The sequence below is a fragment of the Pristis pectinata genome, chromosome 3 (assembly GCF_009764475.1).
Source record: "Pristis pectinata isolate sPriPec2 chromosome 3, sPriPec2.1.pri, whole genome shotgun sequence".
Classification (NCBI taxonomy): domain Eukaryota; kingdom Metazoa; phylum Chordata; class Chondrichthyes; order Rhinopristiformes; family Pristidae; genus Pristis; species Pristis pectinata.
The window spans coordinates 116397653-116417504 of record NC_067407.1 but is presented as its reverse complement, the minus strand read 5'-3'; the positions used below and the strand labels follow the sequence as shown (position 1 = coordinate 116417504).

General features: G+C 40.9%; 1 protein-coding gene across 1 annotated transcript in view; it reads left to right on the top strand.

The window, feature by feature from the left end:
- thada (THADA armadillo repeat containing) overlaps positions 1-19852 on the top strand; it is a 299794-nt gene that overhangs the window by 247851 nt on the left and 32091 nt on the right. Inside the window, 1 exon segment of the mRNA XM_052011253.1 lies at positions 51-182. Coding sequence (XP_051867213.1) covers positions 51-182 — 132 coding nt within the window.

Here is a 19852-nt window from a genome sequence, read left to right as displayed (position 1 = left end):
AGTATTATTTTGGATATTTGTCATTGAGTGCATATCCTTCGGTGTTACAGATCTACTGGATACTTTAACCCTGTGGAGATGTATTTTCACTCTTCTGCAAGATGACGAGCAAGTGGTGAGGGATAAAGCCACAGATGTTATACAGATGATTCCATCTTTTCTGACAACTCGTAAGGATAATGGTATGTCTGTTTTCTGAAAGAGAAGCTTAATTTTCAAAAGCTCTTCAGTAACACATAACAAATGAATGTATATCTAGATTACAGTGAGGAATAGAGACTGAAGTGCAAGGTACATATCACAGACCTTCCTTTGTCTTCTCTCTGGCCCTTCCCCTTTTTGCTTCTTAGCGGTTTTATCTCAAAATTTTTCCATTTCTTTTGAAGGGACCTGATATGTTAACTCGGTTTCTCTCCCCGTATGCACTGTGTAATCTGCTGATTATTTTTTCCGTTTCATCATATACTTGCCAGAGTTATTCTGTGGTTGCTTAATTTGAAATCTGAATTTTATAAAAAGGACCAGTTGCACAATGTTTTTGAGGTCTGAAAGGTCTCTGTACTTCTCACCTTGTGAGGTATCATTCCCAAATGTAGTTACATTGAGAATGTGGAAAATGCCTCCGGTAGCAGGGAGAACTTCTAGGTTGGTGCAATAGGAAATGACTCAGAATTTTAGAAAGGCCTCTGACTGCTGGGAAATATCGCTACTATTTATTTACATTAACTGTTGTGTAAAAGAAGTAGATGGAGGTTGAAACCCCTCTCTCTTCAGCTTCATTATTGCCCACATCCTCACCCTCTCTCCCTACCACCAAAGAATATAAAGGATATTCACCTCTGCTTTTGCCTTTTTTGTTTGAATATTTGCTTCAAAAGACCATAGCTATCTCCTGGTATCCTACCCAAGTGGTTACTCAGGGTATGAATCCAGTTGACTATTCAACTGAGGAAAGTATAAGTATCAAAGCTGCCATCTTTAGAGAGGAATCAAGGGAAGACCATCTCTGATCACTATCTTTTATTCCTTTACCTTGAGGTCAATTGCAATGCCCCATTCATAGTCTGATTGAAACCAAATAATCGAGCACGATTCATGAGTAGAACACACATGAGGGCTCAGTACTATATCCAGTGGCACTTTTATCCCTACTCAACCGTCAGAGTTCTTTCACAGCACACTTTTAAAAAAACATTTGAATATGAATGATACTGAATACCAGCTTATAAAAGCCAACAGAATAGCTTGATTCTTTTTTGCCATTTTAGGTAATACAAATTTTAGTTTTAACCCCATACACAAATGGAAAGGGAAGGATTTATCAACTGATGTTGTGTTTTTATGGTAATTATTCACAGTATATTGCAGTTAAACCAAACAATATATGCAGTTTTCTTTTCACATTCTGAATTTAGTTTACCAGATAGACTTGTGGTAGAACTATATTTGAAATGGTTTCTGCCTAAGTTGCCAACTTACCAGTTTGACGATTTCCATCAATACAACATTGCCTTTCATGGAACAGAGGTGTCTGGGCATACTTTAATGGTATGCTCATTCATATCAATACAACAGTTTAATATGGCATTTTGCTAATATAATGGTTCTCAATTGGATTCTTCCTGTTAGCAGAGTGAAATGTGGAAGGAATGCTTAATTTAATAAGCTAAATTTTAAGAAGGACTGCTACTTTTATAGATTACTGGTGGACTAATATCTTACAAGTTTTATCAAATTTAAGCATATGTCATTGTCTTTTTAATTATGGAGAAAATGAAGTATGTATCATATTTAATTCATCATATTATTCCCAATAGAATAACAGAGATGTCATTAAGGATATGCCAAGGTTTTTGAGTTAATGTTAATGCTGTCCCTTATGTACTTCCAATAATACTCTCCACTCCTTCAACAAATGAAAAATATTTACTTTGAATGATATTAAACTCTCACTTGGACAGTTACTATTTAGAAGCTGCTGGGTGTCCACATAGTAATAGTTTATCAAACTGATTTTAAGAAATTATGTATTTAATTATACTTTATCAAAAGGCAGTAGGTGTAATATTGCGTTGTGTTTTGGCCTGAGTGTCATCGGTATTTTGTTATGCTTCCTTGCTGTTGACACTCCTTTCTACAACAATGAAGCAGCCAAAGAAGAAAAATAGACAGTACTGAATCAAAGACAGCAACTGATGATCAGAGCTGGGTCCTAACCATCTTCAGCTGCTTCCTTATTCGTTATAGCACACAAGAAGGCCATTTGGCCCATTGAACCCCTGCCAGCTCCCAGCAGAACTATCCCATCAAACCCATTCTCATTCTCCTTATTTTTCCCATGGCTCTACAACTTCTTCTCCCTCACTTGCCCTTTGATTCTTTTTGCCTGCACTAAGGGCTAACATAGTAGCCATTTAACCTTCCAACACATTTTTGGGAGGTAGGAAGAAACTGGAGCACCTGGCAAAACTCACATGGACAAACTCCACATGGATGTCACTTCAGGTCAGGATTGACCCGGCTCCCTGGAGCTGCCCATGATCTTCTTTCTATCATAAAGTCAGAACTGGGAGTGTTTGCTGATGATTGCATTATGTTGAATTCTGTTGTCAACTCCCCAATATATGAAGTGATCCATTACTACATGCAGCAAGACCACAAGCATGGGCTGATAAGTGGCACGTAAAAGTGAATGGACATCTCCAATAAGATAGAGTCTAATCACTGACCCTTGAAATTCAGAGGCATTACCATCACTGAGTCCCTCTCCATTAATATCCTGAGGGTCTCCATTGTCCAGAAACTTAACTGGACCAGCCACGTTGACTGAACGTGCTCCATGTATACTCCACAGAGTTGCACCGAGCAATACTTCTGATTTCACGACCATCTGAGATGCCAAAAGAATTGGTATCAGAAGGGTTGTGTTATGCTCAGCAAGCAGGCATTCACATTTTTAAAAAAACAACAGGCATCTTTCAAAATGTTTTATTTTCAATGGATTACCTATTGAATATTCATCAAAACACTGAATTTAACAGATTTATAGTTTACATCATTGCAGTAATTTAGCTTATGTAGGAGATAACTATCATAGAAGTGCTCTACCCATTCCTACAGTAATACCATACCCTGCTTCACCTTTTAAAATGTAAAATCCAGTGGGTTGCTGCCATGTTCTGTAAATAAAAGAACTTTAAGATCTGCAGATCTCTTTGTCCTGAGATGCCAATGCATATTTTGTCATCTAAATGCATGCTTTTTATGAATCATAGATCTTGATGTGGTTGAACATGTTGCTGTTGGGCTGGTGTCTGTGGGTTTGGGATCAGGTGTTGGGACTCGAGACTGTAACTGCTGTCACTTCCAAGCAGTGGGAGAAGCTTTCCCATAACTGCAGAGCATCTGCGTTCTGTTCGCAACAGCCATCCTGAGCTTCCAGTTGCAAGTCATTTCAACTCCCCTTCCCATTCTCACACTGACCTGTCTGTCCTTGGCCCTCTCCACTGCCATGGTGAAGCCAAGAGCAAACTAGAAGAACAACACCTCATATTCTGCCTGGGTAGACTACAAGCCAATGGTATGAACAGTGGATTTTACAACTTCACCTAACCACCCCTCCTGTGTTCCTTTCCCAGATCAACCCAGGTTTTCTCTCCCTTTGTTTACCCTTCCCTCCTCCCTTCATTGCCAGAAGTTGTTAAACTCCCCAACCTGGTTCCATTTCCCCATCAGCCACATACATATTCATCTGGGTATCTTCTCCCTAGGTTCACCTTTCCTATCCCCTCCCCATCTCCCATCTGGTTCCATTCGCCATCCTTCCTCCCTTATCTGATTCCATTTATCACCAAGTAGCCTCTGTCTCTACGCCCTCCCCTCCACTACCCAGTTCTACCTCCCTCCCGCCCCCCATCACTTCTATTTATCTGTATCCACCAATCACCTACCAGCGTCCGTCTCACCCTCCCTCTCACTTTGGTATACAGGCTATCTTCCCTCTATGCTTTCAGTCCTGATGCAGGGTATTAACCCCTTGTCTCTACAGATGCTTATTGACCCGCTGAGTTCTTCCAGCAGTTTTTTTTTACTGCAGTAACATAGACCAGTTACAAAAGATGCATAGATCGGACAAAGCTCCAGTGTCAAGTCTTCCCAAAAAATAAATTGAGATCGTGAAATTTCAGAAGGATTAGAAGTAATTGGCAAGTTTTTCAAAATAATAATAATAACTTCCTTATGTCTATCTAGCTGAAAAAAAACAGATCAGAGCTCAGAGTAAAAAAATAATTAAGAACAGGGAGATCAGGTGACATGGGATTGATAGCACAGTAGACCTGAGGTACAGGATCAGCCAAGATTTTACATATTGATGAAGCAGCCTTAAGGGACTGACCCTGCTTTTGTTTCCCATGTCCTTAAAGCTGGCAAAAGCTGATCAAAATGAGACTGAGAATTCTTATACTCACTGAAGTTTACAGGAAAGTTATGTATTTGAGACATACAAGATTTTGAAAGGGATTGACAGGATAGATACAGAAGTACAATTTTGTTCTAGCTTGAGAGACTAATATTGAAGATTGAGATGAGGAGAAATTTGTTGAGAGAGAGAGTATTGCAGATAGAACATAAAACACAGTGCGGGTCCTTTGGCCCACAATGTTGTGCTGACCTATTTAAACCTTATCCCCATACAATCTATCCCCTTCATGTTGCATAACCCTCTATTTTTCTTTCATCCATGTGCCTATCTCAGAGTCTCTTAAATGACCCTATTGTCTTGGCCCCTACCACCACCCCCAGCAGTGCATTCCAGGCACCCACCACTCTCCGTGTAAAAAAACCTACCTCTGGCATCTCCCCTGAACTTTCCTCCACGCACCTTAAACAGGTGAGCTCTAGTACAGGCCATTACTGCCCTGGGGAAAAAGTGCTGGCTGTCCACTCTGTCTATGCCTCTCATAATCTAATATACCTTTATCAACTCTCCTCTCATCCTCCGTCGCTCCAAAGAGAAAAGCCCTAACTCACTCACCCTCTCCTCACAAGAAAAGTTCTGCGATCCAGGCAGCATCCTTGTAAATCTCCTCTGCACCCTCTCCAAATCTTCCACATCCTTCCTATAATGTGGCAACCAGAACTGAACACAATATTCCAAGTGTGGTCTAACTAGAGTCTTACAGAGCTGCAACATTATCTTCTGGCTCTTGAACTCAATCACCCAGCTAATGAAGGCTGGCACACCATATGCCTTCTTTACCACCCTATCAAATTGCGCAGCAACTTTGGGGGATCCATGTACTTGGACCCTAATATCTCTCTGTTCCTCCACACTGCTAAGAATCCTGCCATTAACCATGTGCTCTGCTTTCAAGTTCGATCTTCCAAAGTGTATCACTTCACACGTCTCCGGATTGAACTCCATCTGCCACTTCTCTGCCCAGCTCTGCATGTTGTCTGAATCCTGCTGCAACCTACAACAACTTTCTGCACTATCTACTATACCACCAACCTTTGTGTCATCAGCAAACTTACCAACCCACCCTTCCACTTTATCCAAGTCATTTATAAAAATCACAAAGAGCAGAGGTCCCAGAACAGATCACTGCAGAAGACCACTAGTCACCGACCTCCAGGTCAAATACTCCCCTTCTACAACCACCCTCTGCTTTCTGTGGGCAAGCCAATTCCGAATCCACACAGCCAATTTTCCATGAATTCCATACCACATGACTTTCTGGAAAAGACTGCCATGGGGAACCTTGTCAAATGCCTTGCTAAAATCCATATATACCACATCTATTGCACTACCTTCATCAATTTGTCTTGTCACTTCCTCGAAAAACTCAATTAGGCTCATGAGGCACGACCTCCCCTTCACAAAGCCATGTTGACTATCCCCAATAAGACTATGATTCTCCAAATGCTCATAAATCCTGTCCCTAAGAACCCCCTCTCATAGTTTGCCCACCACTGACATAAGACTCACTGGTCTATAATTCCCAGGAGTTTTCCTTTCACCTTTCTTGAACAATGGAACAATGTTTGCCATCCTCCAATCCTCTGGTACCACTCCTATGGCCAGGGAGGACTCAAAGATCATTGTTAATGCTCCAGTAATCTCTTCCCTCACTTCCTATAGTAACTTGAGGTATATCCTATCTGACCCTGGGGACTTATCTATCGTAATGCTTTTTAGTAGTTCCAACACTCTTTCTTTCTTAACCTTGACATGCTCCAACACATTTGCCTGTTCTACACTAACCTCACATTCATCCAAATCCTTCTCCCTGGTGAACATTGAAGCAAAATATTCATTCAGGACATCTCCTAGCTCCTTTGCCTCCAGACACATTTTCCCCCCTTATCCCTGAATGGTCCTCACCCTGTTAATCCTCTTGTTCCTTATATATGTGTAGAACATCTTAGGGTTTTCCATAATCCTACCTGCCAAGGTCTTTTCATGTCCCCTTCTAGCTCTCCTAAGTCCCTTCTTAAGGTCCTTCCTGGCTACCTTATAACTCTCAAGAGCCCTGTCTGATTTTTCTTCCTAAACCTTAAATATGCTTCCTTCTTCCTCTTGACTAAACCTTTCACCTCTCTTGTTAACCATGGTTCCTTCGCCCTACCCTCCTTACCTTGTCTCAGTGGGACAAACCTATCTAGAACCCCATGTAGGTGATCCCTAAACAGCCTCCCTGACTTACCACATACTACAGGAGGAGAATACTTCTGCCCTGATTGACATTCCCACTGTTCTATACAAAGAAAATAAGAAGGAAAGAAAGAAAGAAAATAAGAAGGAAAGAAAGAAAGAAAATAAGAAGGAAAGAAGGAAAGAAAATAAGAAGGAAAGAAGGAAGGAAAGAAAGAAGGAAAGAAAGAAGGAAAGAAAGAAGGAAAGAAAGAAGGAAAGAAAGAAAGAAAGAAAGAAAGAAAGAGAACCTACCAGAAGACTCCGCTCACCTACTCCGCCTCTTTATGCTGAAGGCTCTTAAGCCAAAGTCTCAGCTCCCCACTCTAACACTGGCCCAATCCCACAATGACCGCTCAGCTTGACCCTAACTTCTTTTTATTGGCAGCTGCTGCCTAATTATCCAATTAGCTAATCAACAGTCCTATCAACTCACCACAGCAACAAGAACAAAAACAACTGGCCTACTTTTTTAAACTGCTTCCCATTCTCGCTCTCACTCTAGTTCTCACGGTACTTACCACGGCAACGAGACTTCCCGCTCCTGTACTTTTACTACTCACCACAGCAACAAGAAGTAGATCTTTAGGAATCTGTACCTCTGAAGCTTTGGATGCTCAGTTGTTAAGTCTGTTCAAGTCTGAGCTTGATAGACTTTTGAAAGTGCATCAGAGGAAATGGGGTTCGGATAGCAAAGGAAATTTGATGCACTAGATCATCCATGGTCTTATTGAATGGTGAAGCAGGCATTCATTTATCCATATTAATTATTTATCCACTTATCTTGTTTTCATACTCTTAAACATGGCCACCTTGAAAGCAGTCCTGAATGTACATTTTGACCAAAAGATTTGGCTGGGTGGCACCTGTTACTCAGGTAATGCTGGTAACAATTTAATTTTCGTATGGTGGCTGCTACGTATGTAAATGTTTTCAGCACAAGTTGCACTAGTTACATTAGTGGAAAGTATTGGTATTGGTTTATTATTGTAACTTGTACCGAGGTACAGTGAAAAACTTGTCTTGCATACCGATTGTACAGGTCAATTCATTACACAGTGCAGTTACATTGAGTTAGTACAGAGTGTATTGATGTAGTACAGGTAAAAACAATAACAGTACAGAGTAAAGTGTCACAGCTACAGAGAAAGTGCAGCGCAATAAGGTGCAAGGTCACAACAAGGTAGATTGTGAAGTCATAGTCCATCTCATTGTATATTCAATAGTCTTATCACAGTGGGGTAGAAGCTGTCCTTAAGTCTGGTGGCACGTGCCCTCAGGCTCCTGTATCTTCTACCTGATGAAAGATGAGAGAAGAGAGAATGTCCTGGGTGGGTGGGGTCTTTGACTATGCTGGCCGCTTCATCAAGACAGCGAGAGGTAAACACAGAGTCCAAGGAGGGGAGGCTGGTGTCCGTGATGCGCTGGGCTGTGTCCACAACTCTCTGCAATTTCTTGCGGTCCTGGGCAGAGCAGTTGCCATATCAAGCCGTGATACATCCAGATAGGATGCTTTCTATGGTGCATCAGTAGAAGTTGGTGAGAGTCAAAAGGGGACAAGCCAAATTTCTTTAGCCTCTTGAGGAAGTAGATGTGCTGGTGAGCTTTCTTGGCCTTGGCATCTCTGTGATTTGACCAGCACAGGCTGTTGGTGATGTTCACTCCCAGGAACTTGAAGCTCTCAACCCTCTCGTCCTCAGCACCATTGATGTAGACAGGTGCATGTACACCCCTCTCTTTCCTGAAGTCAATGACCAACTCAGCTCTTTTGTTTTATTGACATTGAGGGAAAGGTTGTTGTCATGACACCATTCCACTAAGCTCTCTATCTCCTTCCTGTACTCTGCCTCACTGCTGTTTGAGATACGGCCTACAACGGTGGTATCATCTGAAAACTTGTAGATGGAGTTACAGCAGAATCTGGCCACACAGTCATGAGTGTATAGGGGGTAGAGTAGAGGGCTGAGGACGCAGCCTTGTGAGGCACCAGTGTTGACAATAATCGTGTCGGAGGTATTGCTGCCTATCCTCACTGATTGCGGTCTGTTTGTTACAAAGTCAAGGATCCAGTTACAAAGGGAGGTGTTGGGTCCTAGGTCTCGGAGTTTGGTGATAAGCTTGCTTGGGATTATTGTATTGAAGGCAGAGCTGTAGTCAATAAACAAAAGTCTAACGTATGTGTCTTTACTGTCCAGATGCTCCAGAGCTGAGCATAGGGCCAGGGATATGGCATTCGCTGTAGACCTGTTCCGGTGATAGGCAAATTGCAATGGGTCAAGATTGTCTGGGAGGCTGGAGTTGATGCGTGCCTTGACCAACCTCTCAAAGCACTTCATGATGGTGGATGTCAGAGGCACTGGTCGGTAGTCATTGAGGCATGTTACCTTGCTTTTCTTCGGTACCGGTATGATAGTGGTCTTCTTAAAACAGGTGGGAACCTGAGATCGAAGCAGGGAGAGGTTAAGTATGTCCACAAATACTTCTGCCAGCTGATCAGCACAAGATCTGAGCACGCGGCCAGGGACACCATCTGGGCCAGGTGCTTTCCCCGTGTTCACTCTCCAGAAGACTGATCTTACGTCCTCCACTGTGATCACAGGTTCAGCTGCATTGGAGGCTGTCAGGGTGGATGGTGACAATCCACTTCCCTTCTGTTCAAAACACGCATAGAATGCATTAAGTTCATCAGGAAGGGGTGCGCTGTTGTTAGCTATGCAGCCCGACTTCGTCCTGTAGCCTGTTATGGCATGTAAGCCCTGCCATAACTAACGGCTGGTCAGGGACTCTATTTTGAGTCGGTATTGCCCCTTGGCATCCCTGGTAGCTTTCCGAATGTCATACCTCAATTTCTTGTACAGATCATGATCACTAGATTTGTGTGCAGCAGTCCTCTCCTTCAGTTGGGAGTGGATCTCCCAGTTCATCCATGGTTTCCTGTTTGGAAACACCCGTATTGTCTTCTTTGTTACACAGTCCTCCACACACTTGCTGATAAAGTCTGTAAAGTGTTAATATGTGCACCACTGATGCTTGCTGGAAGTGCAAAGAACAGGCACATTTTGACACCAATCCTCATGCATTGTTGTGTTGACACCAGAGATGCCAAATTGGACACAGAGTCCAGACTGCTACTATGGTGCTTCCAAAATGTGTTGGAGTTTGCAAAATCTTTGGGGATTGGTGTGTCGGGGTTTCTTTTGTTGACTTCAAGGCTTCTGGGATACCCCATTTGCTTCCAGGCTTGGATGTGACAGTAGCCATTGACCTCAAAGTGAAACACAACGGGGAAGAGGAGGAGAGGACACCCAAGAAAATGACAGCTGGGTGGAGGCTGAGGGGAAGAGCCTCCAGCAGGAGGCACTATCCACTAGGTGTCTCTGGGAACAATTCTCCTGTGTCCCTCTCCAAAAGAAACAGTGCACGAGTCTATCAGTCACTTTGGTGTTCCATTCTGGTGCTTCACAGTGACCTGAGCAAGGACTGTTTTCCTGTTAAGATTATGGATCTCATTAACTTCTCTACATGATGATTTTGTCAAAATGGCATCATATACCAGCCTACAACTGCACTTGTGCCTACCATTTCTTTAACTATAAGACACGTCCATTTTAAGCTACATTGGCTGGTCTTCGGTGCAACCAGCCTTAAGCAGGTAGTCCTGAAATTTGCCCCTTCCCTTTTATTAAGGTTCATTTCAACATAACGCTGTAAGTGCAGATTATGTGGAGCCACAACGTTATTGAGTTCGTAACGTGAATGCCACAAGCGTGCAGCATTGTTTCTGTGCCATTGGCAGCAGATTGAAAGGGATCAGGTTGATCATGAATCATGATCCTTCTGTCATTTTCCACATCAATCCAATGTATCTCCTGTGTGACATGTAAAGACAAGTAATTGCAATGAAAAGGAGGTGAAGCATAGATTGTCACAACTTACCATGATGGTATACAAGCCATTCGACTTAGTTTAGACAACAGAGCCAAATAGCAGCTGAGCAGATTTTGTAACAGTGGATTTCCAAAAAAGTGCTGAAGAATGTTACTCAAATAAAGCCCAAGATTTATTCAATAGCACTTATTGCCATGCTCTCATTCTCTTTAAAGTGTTTTCCATCACCATGAATTCAATTGTACTTTTTATTATTTCTCTTCCTGTGTTTACTAATACTTAAACTTTGAAAATGAAAAGAGGGAAACTTATATAACTAGACAGATCCACCTCCTTTCATGAATAACATATCTCACAATATTTTGGTTTAATTTGTGAAATTAAGTCGTTATCAATATGCACTTCCAGTTAGTGAACCAGCAAGTCATGGTACATTGACAAAGCTCAGTAAGAACAATGCTCTATCTGGTCCTCAAAGCCAACAGAAGCAGATAGAGGATTACCTGGATAGAAATTATTCTGCTAGTTTAAATAAGCAGGGTTTTTTTTATAATTGGCTTCAGGAGGGTAAAGGATGGATCAATATATTTGAAGCAAAGTCTTTAAACCAAGTCCTGAGAAAAAATCAGAGCTAAATATTAACCTTAAGTCTTCTCCTCCTTTAAATCAATCTGCTGCACGTATTTTAAGAACATTAAAACATCTGAGGCCAGAATGCACATTTATCTGTGTTCAAGTCTTAACAGAGGATTTGTCTGGTTTAACTCTATTAAATCATAGCACCAAGAGTAATTTCCAGCCTCCCTAGATGTTTGTCAGTTTATTCTCTTTTAATACAAACAAAAAACACTTTACATGCAGCAATTATTAAAAATACCCCAAATTCACAAAAAATGGCTTGCAGGATAGCCCAGTAACCCTGAAATATGTGTGCTAGGGTGGACCTGATGCTTCCAGTCTGAAGTTTTGCTGCAAGTGATGGATTCTTTCCGAGTGTCATCAAATGGATCACCACATTAAACATAAACTTGGAAGCAGCATTTCAGGTTACGGAGCACCTTGCCAACACAAAGGCCAAAGGTCTAAAAAATCACAGTTATAAATCATGACATCCTAAATATGGAAATCTCATCACCATTTTTACAAACTAAATAAATCTCTGCTGTGCCTTTTTTAAAATCATAATCCATGGGATATTTGTTAGTGCTATAATCATAATGCTCAAATAACCAGTTTAATGTTTTTGCATATGTGAACATCTATCCTGTCTCAAAAAGAAACCAGCAGCCAGTAATCTTAACGGAAAAGGTATGTTTTTCAAAAGTTGCATGTGGATAAGTAGACAAGTATCCAGGAACCTGGACTTGTGATCCAGGACTTGAGTTTGAATCCCACCACGGCAATAAAGGAATAAAGATTCAAGGGTCTAAGTACATCTGGAATAGGAAGTCTGTTGCAGAAGTAGTAACCATGAAATTACTGGATTGCCATATGAATCCATCTAGTTCACCATTGCCCCATGAGGAATGACGTCTGTCATCCTCACCGGGTTTTGCTAATGTATGATCCATACATGAAGATTCTGGATTAATATTTTAATAGTTCTGTTTTTCTCTTTTGTCACTCTTCAGCCAATTTTTGTGGTTCTATCCTCAATCTGGTTCTATCAAGTCCTGACCTGATTACCGCTCCAGTTAGCCTCCCATATGCAGGAGAATATAATCCAAGTTTACGCAGACTGAGCACCATTGAACCCACCATCCTGGTATCTTCTGAAGATCCTTCACATCCCCCCTGCCCAATGTGCAGTAACACAAACGATACACAGAATTCAAGGTCACCTTCCAACAGGATAGGATCGTGGTACCTAAGTAAATGTGGACCACTTCCCATATCTCAGGATCTATCTCTCAGCGAAGACAGACATTGATCATGAAATGCACCATTGTCTTCATTACCTGTGACTGACTGAAGAAAAATTCTGGTGAAGAAACCCAGCACAAAACTCACAATCCACCAACCACTGGTGATCCCTACCCTTCTATATGCTTCTGAATCTTGGGCACCTCAAGGCACAAGTGAGATACCACCAACACTGTTAATGTAAAATCCTCCTAATCCACTGTCAAGATAAGCAAATCCCTACGTCGGTGTCCTTTGCCAAGCCAATATGCCCAGCACTGAGATCTAATCGCAGTCGGTCAGCTACTTTGGGTAGGTCACATTGTTTACATATGTGACATCAGGCTCCCGTAGCAGACCCTCCAGTCCTGAAGGAGGATCCTGACCCAACACGTTGACCGCCTGCTTTTTTCCATGGATGCTGCCTGACCTGCTGAGTTCCTCCAGCATCTTGTTGTTTTTTCATCTAGATTCCAGCACCTGCAGTCCTTTGTTTTTCATGTTTCCCTCCATTCAAAGCTCTATCGGGAAGAAATTACCAGGTGGATTGAGGAAAAGATTCAAGGATGTTCTCAAAGTTTCCTTGAAGAAGTGCAACATCCCCACTGAACCCTGGGCATCTCTGGCCCATGTCTGCTCAAAGTGGAGAAAGAGCATTGAGGAAAGCACTGGGGACCACAAATCTATGCATCAGGAGGATATGGAAGCCATAGAAGTGGCAGAATGAGTGCATCACCTCCCAAACAACCCATGCTTCTGGGACCTTCTGTCCCATTTGTAGAAGAGCATGTGGTTCCTACATTGTCCTTATCAATTACCTCAGAACCCACAGAAATGGAGTCAAAGTAAGGCATCCTCAATCCCGGGCTTTGCCTAAGAAGGAGAGTATAATAGCATTGCAGGTGCAGATGAGAATGAAGATTTGGCCATTAAATCTGAATAGTCAGCAAGGAAATGTATCTTTTAATATCAGCCTTTGAATTTATTATTCTGTAACCTGCTTGGACGATGGAAGTGAGGGTTTTATTTAATTGGAAAATTGAATACACCAAGCTAATTAAAAATAAAAGAATGACTCTTTGCACAGAAGAGAACCTATAAAGTACCGATTCAAGGTGAATTTGATGTCCCAATTGCAGCAGTTACTGTTTGCTCCTTTCCCGTATCCCTGCTCTGAAAATACACGATAAATAATCCTGAATTGTGGCGCACTGCTCCTCTGCTTATGTGCATTGGAAAACAGAGAGAATGTGAATGGTACTGTGAACTTGAGTTGGATGTTAGTCATTCTGGAATTGTAAATGATTTAAAGCCTGCAGTATGGGATGAGCATTTGTATTCAGTGGTAACCTGGACATAAATAAATTTGCAGGACTTAGGCATGCATTAAAATTTGCAACAGCTGCAATTTAATAGAAAAACACTAGCAGCTGCTGGGTTAATTAAATGTGCTGGACCCAAAATGAATTGCAGTAATGGAGACCAGATAACAGTACCTATATTCACTGCAGATCTTTACAAGACATCATCCATCAGATTTCATTATATTGGTGACATCAGGCCTAAGAAATGAATCAATTTGTCTGTACATTTATCACAGAATCCCTGATTCCTAATGTCTGTCGGGGTATTGGTGTGACCTTTATGTGGATTTTAATGGATCCTATGTGTTATGTTAGTTTTCCAGGTCCCCTTGTTCTAACATCATTTCTCAGCTATACCATAAAGGGCAAGAAGTTCATGGAATTCTTTGTCATTAAGATTGAGTTCAAAGGTTCAGTAAGTTCTTCCCTGTCCTCGTCCTTTTCCAACAACAACAGCAACTCTTTCCATGTACACAGCACCTTTTATAGAGCAAAAAATCCCAAAAAGCTTCCCAGGAGAATTATGGAACTAATATAAATTTGACATTAGACCATATGGCGATATTGGAGCAGATAATTGAAAATATTACCAAAGTCATAGGTTTCATGGAATAATTCAAGTGAGGAAAGAAAAGTAGAAGGGTTTAGGGAAGGATTTCCAGAATCAAGGGCATTGGTAGCTGAAGGCACAGGCACCAGTAGTGGAACAGTTGCATTCATGAAGCCCATGGAGGAGAACCCATCCCTTATCCTAGCTCTGAACACATGTCAATCTCATTTCTTCCTATGCCTCATCAAGCTCCTCCTGTCTAGGAGACTGGCTTCTGTACCAGCTGATTCCCACTAAACCACTGACCCATCCAAATTAAAAAGTTAAATGTATTGGTTGGTATTGGTATTGGTTTATTATTGTCACTCTTACCAAGGTACAGTGACAAACTTGTCTTACATACCGTTCCTACAGGTCAATTCATTACACAGTGCATTGAGGTAGTACAGAGTGCATTGAGGTAGTACAGGGTAAAAAGAATAACAGAATACAGAGTAAAGTGTCACAGCTACAGGGAAGTGCATTGCAGGTAGACAATAAGGTGCAATGTCAGACAAGTCCATCTCATCGTATAAGGGAACTGATCAATAGTCTTATCACTGTGGGATAGAAGCTGTTCTTGAGCCTGGTGGTATGTGCCCTCAGGCTCCTGTATCTTCTGCCTGATGGGAGAGGAGAGAAGAGAGAATGACCCGGGTGCGTGGGGTCTTTGATTATGCTGGCTGCTTCACCAAGACAGCAAGAGGTAAAGATAGAGTCCACGGAGGGGAGGCCGGTTTCCATGATGTGCTGGGCTGTGTCCACAACTCTCTGCAGTTTCTTGTGGTCCCAGGCAGAGCAGTTGTCATACCAAGCCATGATGCATCCAGATAAGATGCTTTCTATGGTACATCGACAAAAATTGGTGAGTGTCAAAGCGGATATGCCAAAATTCTTTAGCCTCCTGAAGAAGTAGTGGCGCTGCTGTTTTCCAGATTGCTTGAGTTCTTCAATAGACCTCTAATCTGCATGAATGGTGATTAAATCATCCTACAGTTTGGCACTTGGCCTTCAACTGGGTTGATGCACACTTATTTTTGTTTATGGGTAAATACTAATAAGAATGACAGGATACCTGGATGTAATCCAGCATCAGCAAAATTTTACGTAAAACTTCTGAGTTCTGCAGGAAAGATAGTGCCTCATGTTTGTGTTGTATCATCAGCTAGCCCTTCCTTACCTGTGTGACTTCACTTTCGTTATAAATCTTAATCCTCCTTGTGACTTTGTTTGCATTCTTCCCTTCACTCTAATACTGATGACCACTCCTGCAGTTGACTACACCCTAGGCTCTGAATTTCTCTCCCTAAACACATATGCCTCTCCAGCATATCTTTCTTTATAACCTTCTTCAAATTGCAAATCAACTACAGTCACCAAGCTTGGTATCTGTTTTCATAATTATTTCTCTCTGAATCGCTTTTGTCGTTTTCCCCAGCGCAAAGGTAAAATCAAGCTGTTGTTATAAGTAACAACTCTGTTCGTTGTTGATTCGTGTCAATCTTCTATGTTTACTGTCTGTTGTTTTCTTCAGGAGTAAATATTGTTCCACGAATGTAGAATTAAAGAATACTAGGAACTATACACTCACTATTTTTTTCAGCGGTGTTATAGGAACAGTATCTTGATAGATAAATGAATGCTTCCGATTCTTTTACTCTGAAGATGTTTTCTCCTACTAGGAACAGTTACAAAAATCAGCTCTCCTCAGTACATATTCTTCCTGTGAATCATTCCTGGCCTTGCATGAAGTTGACATGTGCATCACTTTCTGGCAGCACGTATGAATCAGGGATGTAAGCCTTAGTTCTTCCTCTCAACTTGCTCTGGTCCATTAAGGCAAATTATGGTATTTATCTGCCTTTAATTTGAGATTGACCTACTTGTTCGCATTTCTTTTCCTACTTTCTCCAAGTGGATTATCATTGTGCCATGTTTTCCGTCTTAGAAATTTGTTTTTAGTAGCCATTGGTAAGTTTTGTTATCATTTTATGCAGTTGTCGGTGTGACACATGAAGAGTGTAATTGGTTAACATGCTGGAATTCCGCCCCAGATTGGTAACACTATCTTTTTGGGGAAGTTATTAATTGTCAAAAGTTGTTGACTTCTGGAGTCAAATAAAACATCCAGGTGGAAGAGTGGGAATATTGTAAGACAAACCATTCCAGGTTGTTCTCAGAAACAACTTTCTTAGAAGTCCTCCGTGTACCTCACAAAGTCTGTTAATTAGAAAACAACTATGAAAAGCAAAGATGTTTATAAAAGTTGTCAATATTACAATTGCAGATCCAGTCCTCTGATCTACTTTCTCACCCCCATGACAGGCCCAACCAATACTGAAACAGGAATTTTAACTTCATGTTCCTGTTCAAGATTTCAATGATTTAACATTACAGGCCATCCCCAGGTAATGAATGGGTTCCGTTATTATAGACATCTGTAAGTTGATTTTGTCCATAAGTCGGAAAATACACAAAAATCACTCAGTATGGTAACCATACCTGCATAGTATTGTAAACAAATAGCATCAAAAGCACATGACTGATAAGAAAGAACAATTACTAAAAGTGGAGAGAGAGGAAACTAGTTCTGCCTCTCATAGGAATGAACATATGTATATACATCAGACTTTTGAATTTAATTATATTATGAGAGCTCATTTGTATGTACGGGTGGCCATAAGTTGGGTGTTTGTAACCTAGGACAACCTATATGCAGTTCTGGAAATGTATGGCCTTGGCTTGCTTAAGCAGATCTTTTCCAAAGGCCTTGGTTTTGCACTGATAACTTGAGCTGTGTAAAGGTTGATAATTTAATCTTTGCATTGAAGTGCAAAATTATTGCACTTCAATTGATTATACCACAATCCCTGTTGAATATTGTCATCTTTGACATCAGTACCAAGAAGCAATGAATGCACACACCATTTAATAAGTAGCAGATTATTCTCCTGTTTTATTCCTCTTTTTCTGGCCAACCTTCTCATAATGTTAAATTGCCACTTCATTAACTTAATCAGAACTTTCACAAGATTTGATAAAGGATTTTTTTGCCAGCATTGATTTTTTTAAATATAAAAACAGAAATTGCTGGAAACGCTCAGTTCTTTCCACAGGTGCTACCTGATCTGCTGGGTGTTTCCATTTTTAATTCTTAATTCAGATTTCCAGTATCTTTTTGATTTTCATTGACTAATTTCTTTTTGACGTTTATAAAGTTGAAAGCCATAGCTGTCAGTGTTTCTGCATCATTGCACCCAGTCTTGTGATCTCATTAAAGTACAACTCATTATTTAGTCAGAAAGAGTGCATACGTGACTTCCTCTTGCCGTGTACCAGAACCTTGGAAGGAAAATAAAAATGTAGCTTGACACTTCGGACATGTGATTATAAACCAAACCCTTAATAGCTGAATGCTAAATATATCGAGGTCTCTGCTGTGAAGGAAATTAAACAGAGAGCAAAGTGCACACAGACACTTTTTTTAAACATGTAAAAATATTATAAACTACACTTTGTTCGAATGTTCGTGTGTTTCAGTTCAGAATCAGTTCAGTTCAGTTATTTAAAAAAAAGTCCTGACATATCCATGTATTTTTTTCTCCAAGTATTGTGACTAGAGTCTTCTTGAATATTTCATTTATTCAGCTCCAAAAGGTTTGTTTAGCAAATCTCTTCCAAACACATTTTTAACAGTGTTTTATTTTGGATGAGAATAGAGCCTTTTGTTGGGACTCTTGCCCCAAAGTCACTTAAGTTTAATGATGGCACCTCTTGCAATAAAACAAAGCTACTTCCTTGTTGACAAAGGTTAAATAGTCTCCATGAAAGGAGATTGCAGGAAAGTGCACGATCGTTTGCTTCGGACCCAAAAAAGATCATTGTTATTTTAAATTTAAATTTTATTTACAGCGTGGTAACAGGCCCTTCCAGCCCAACGAGTCCGCGCCGCCCATTTTAAACCCAAATTAACCTACCCGTACGTCTTTGGAATGTGGGAGGAAACCGGAGCACCCGGAGAAAACCCACACAGGCACGGGAGAACGTACAAACTCCTTACAGACAGCGATGGGAATCGAACCCCGATCGCTGGCGCTGTAATAGCGTCGCGCTAACCGCTATGCTACCGTGCCGCCCGATAAAAACTAAGATCTTTAAATAGTGGACATTTAGAAGTTCAAGCACTGAATCTCTGGAAACAAATGTGCAAAAAAACATTTCGTAAAACTGGTGGATGATTGGCCCTTATTTTAAAAGAATTGAATAGAAAAGTGAGTTTCAGTTGTTCAGAGATCTGATGAGACATGATGTGTAATGCATTCCTTTCTGTTTAGTACACCTCATGAAGGATATATTGGCTTTTATCAAAGGTACACTTACAGATTTACTAGAAATGTATCAGGGCTAAAAGGGTTACATAAAGAGGATAGGTGGTATCCCAATGAATGTTGAATATTAGGAGATGCTGTAATTTAAGTACTTAAGAGCAGGTAGAGAGAAATGACTTCTTTTAATAGGTGTGTCCAGGGTTGGGGACATGACTTTACATGAGAGTCAAGCAGTTCAGGACTGATTCCAGAAAGGACGCAGGGTGGTGAAAATCTGGATCTATTCACTGAAAAGATGGAGGCTGGAAAATTTCAAAACTGATCGATGTTCATTAAGAGTTCTAATGATTACAAAATCAAGGATATTAGATGGAACTTAGCTACAGATCAGTTATGATCTGACTGAATGGTAGAACAGGCATGGGGTTTGGAATGGCCTACTGCTGTCTCCATGTTCCAAGGTTCCAATACTTTTATACTGGCTTCCTCCCCCCTATCTTTCAGTCTTGACCCGAAACATAGATTGTCCATTTCTCTCCATAGATGCTGCCTGACCTGCTGTGTTCCTCCAGTGTTTTGTGTGTTTCTCCAAGGTTCATTTATCATTCATTGTCAATGTTTTTATCTGTGTGTGTGTCTCTCCCTATTTATGTTATTGTGATTCTTGTGTTTCTTTTACATTATTCCAGCAGCAGAATGTTCTGGCAAGTTTATGTCCTGCAACCAGTTGCAACTTCAGTCTTAAACTTTATGGAACTTCCTACCCCACACAACAGTAGTTTTATTTTCTCAGCTTTTGTCTCAAAACTCCTAAAAGTTATTCATCCATTTCACGGAAAAAGTAACTCTGTGAATTGGATACAATCACAGACAGATTTAATGTACAAACTGACCCACCAGTGAAAATCAAACAAAGACAGAGAACAATTGGAGGTTTCAGAAAACCTTGTTACAAGGTGACAACCAGAACAAAAAAAAGGGTGAAATGTAGATCATCGGTGTCCATTGCTTGGGAACCTTAGGTTCTGTTCTGATAGCAAAATACCATCAGCGGTGGTCTCATTCACTTGTGACACAAGTAGTATCA